Source organism: Carlito syrichta, unplaced genomic scaffold (genome assembly GCF_000164805.1).
Source record: "Carlito syrichta isolate Samal-C Ts95f unplaced genomic scaffold, Tarsius_syrichta-2.0.1 Scaffold130370, whole genome shotgun sequence".
Lineage (NCBI taxonomy): Eukaryota > Metazoa > Chordata > Mammalia > Primates > Tarsiidae > Carlito > Carlito syrichta.
Window position 1 is genome coordinate 43,747 of NW_007074466.1, and position 2,012 is coordinate 45,758.

The following is a 2,012-nucleotide window of genomic DNA, read 5'->3' on the forward strand; positions in this document are numbered from 1 at the left end:
GTGGCTGGGAGCAGCCACTGCACTCCAGTCTGGGCGACAGGGTGAGACTCCAACTCAAAAAAAAATAGTGTCCCTTCTCTGCTTGGCCTCCCCTGGATGGCCGGCTCCTTCAGGGTGCGTGGGTCATTCTGGACTTCGTTCCCTCTCTGGTCAGCCCTGTCCCACTGGTCAACAAGTCCTGGCAGGTTTTTCCCTCCAGCCCTCTCTCTCTCCAGCCCCTCCCCTCCCCGCTCCCTCCACCAGCACCCTCACCTGAGCCTCCCCATAGGCCTCTCTGCGCCTCTCCCTCGCCACTTGTCTGGGGACTTCCTGGCACCACCCTCTGCCCAGCGTGCTCTTTGCCTTGTCCACCAGCTCAGCAACCTACTCTGATTCCCCCCCACCACCCACATCTAGCTGTGCTTGAAAGGGACGTCCGTCTAATCCGATCTCTTCTGAGGCTTGCGTTTCTATGACTAAACGCCATCCAACGTAGGCTTGCTCACCTCCAGCGCTCAGGAACTCGCAACTATTGTGCAACAGAGCCCATTCCATCCCTGACAGGCTAGAATAAGAGTTCTCACTGCCACTCCACCAGTCCCAGTTCAGTCTCCCTCCTCTGAACAGATGTGCCCCCCATCTCCCTTTGGGCAGGCAAGCACACCTGGCTCTGAGAGGCCCTCAATGCAGCCAAAGATGTTGCTGATGGGGGTGGAGGCCCTATGGTTGTTGACCTCCAGCTGCAGGCCTGGCCCAGGGCCCAGGTGGTAAGGAGAGTCCAGAAGGCGCCCCTGCCATTCCCGGGGTGCCACAGGGCCTTTGAGTTTCCTGGAGAGGAATTAAGCAGAAAGGGTTGGAAGTGGCAGAGAGGCCCAGGCTACAGAAGAGCCCAGAGCACCCTCTTCCTTCTCTCTCTCCCTCCCACCCTCTGGCTCCAGCTCTCTGCCTCTGCACTCGGCCTACGGGGACAGCGCAGCCAGGACTACCTCAGACAATTCTGCAGGTTGTGTCCTGCTCAAAGGTACCCAGTAGAGGTGAATGTGCAATCCAGTGGACATCCAATCCGGTCACCAATCAGTGGGCCCTGGCAGGAGGCTGTGTCCACCCAGAGGGGTCACCTTTTTCTGGCTCACCCAGAGGCACCCTATGGGCTAGTGGCAGCCGCCCTCTCTCTGCGTCCTCCCCTCCTGGTTCCTCACATTCGCCTCACCTCAGCAGGCGTGAAGCAATGTCTGCACTGATGGGATGGGCCGGGATACTGGGGAGGCCTGAGGATTCAACTGGCGGGAACTGGGTTTGATTGAAGGAAGGGAAGCCAGGCGTGTAGGGGTCCCCAGTTCCCAGGTGCACCTGTGGGGAGAGCGGTGCCTACCCTGAAGCCGTGGGCTGAGCTTCGGGAATACATCGCAACAGCCCAGTTCCAAGCTAGTTGTAGCCCTGGGACCTGGGGAAGGCCCTACTGGCTTCCCCCACTCACGTGTCCATACACAGCCCGGTGGCTGGACAGGCCTGGTTTGTGTGGGTCCTGAGTGAAGTCTGCTGGGTCGGGGTATATGAGCACTCCTCGGGCCCCGAAATCCTGGGCACTGGCCACCTGCGGGAGGGAGGTGACCACAAGACTTCTCCCAGAAGAAAAAGGATTCGTAAGGACAGCAGAAGCCAGGACAAGTGAAATGGCCAGGCCTTCGATCTCCAACTGTCCACCCCGCGCACAGGCTGAGCGGGGGCACCGCCTGGCCAGCGTCTTCCGGCCCGGGCAGTGCCTCGGCAGCCCTCAAAGCCCGCCGGGCCCCAGCTGACTGCCCCCGCCTCCTGGTTTGTTCCCAGGCAGCATTCTCGTGGGGCCCACTGAGTTCTCGCCCTGCTCCCCCGCAGCCCCCTGGACGCGTCCCGTCGGCGGCCCGCCCTCCGGTTCCCACGCCGGCGCCCTCCCGCCGCCCCGCTCTCACCTTCCGGGCGAAGCTGGTGCCCCCGACGCGCACCAGCAGGACGCGGCCCGCCGGCTCCACGCCCCCGGCCCGCAGGTCCCGCAG

General features: G+C 62.5%; 1 protein-coding gene across 1 annotated transcript in view; it reads right to left on the reverse strand.

Annotated features, from left to right (window-relative positions):
* The window catches only part of TFR2 (transferrin receptor 2), a 14,546-nt gene that overhangs the window by 6,263 nt on the left and 6,271 nt on the right, over positions 1 to 2,012 (reverse strand). Inside the window, exons 4-7 of the mRNA XM_021707993.1 lie at positions 1,929 to 2,010; positions 1,457 to 1,573; positions 1,190 to 1,329; positions 644 to 807 (exon numbers count right to left, since the gene is read on the reverse strand). Coding sequence (XP_021563668.1) covers positions 644 to 807; positions 1,190 to 1,329; positions 1,457 to 1,573; positions 1,929 to 2,010 — 503 coding nt within the window. The remainder of the gene's footprint in view (positions 1 to 643; positions 808 to 1,189; positions 1,330 to 1,456; positions 1,574 to 1,928; positions 2,011 to 2,012) is intronic.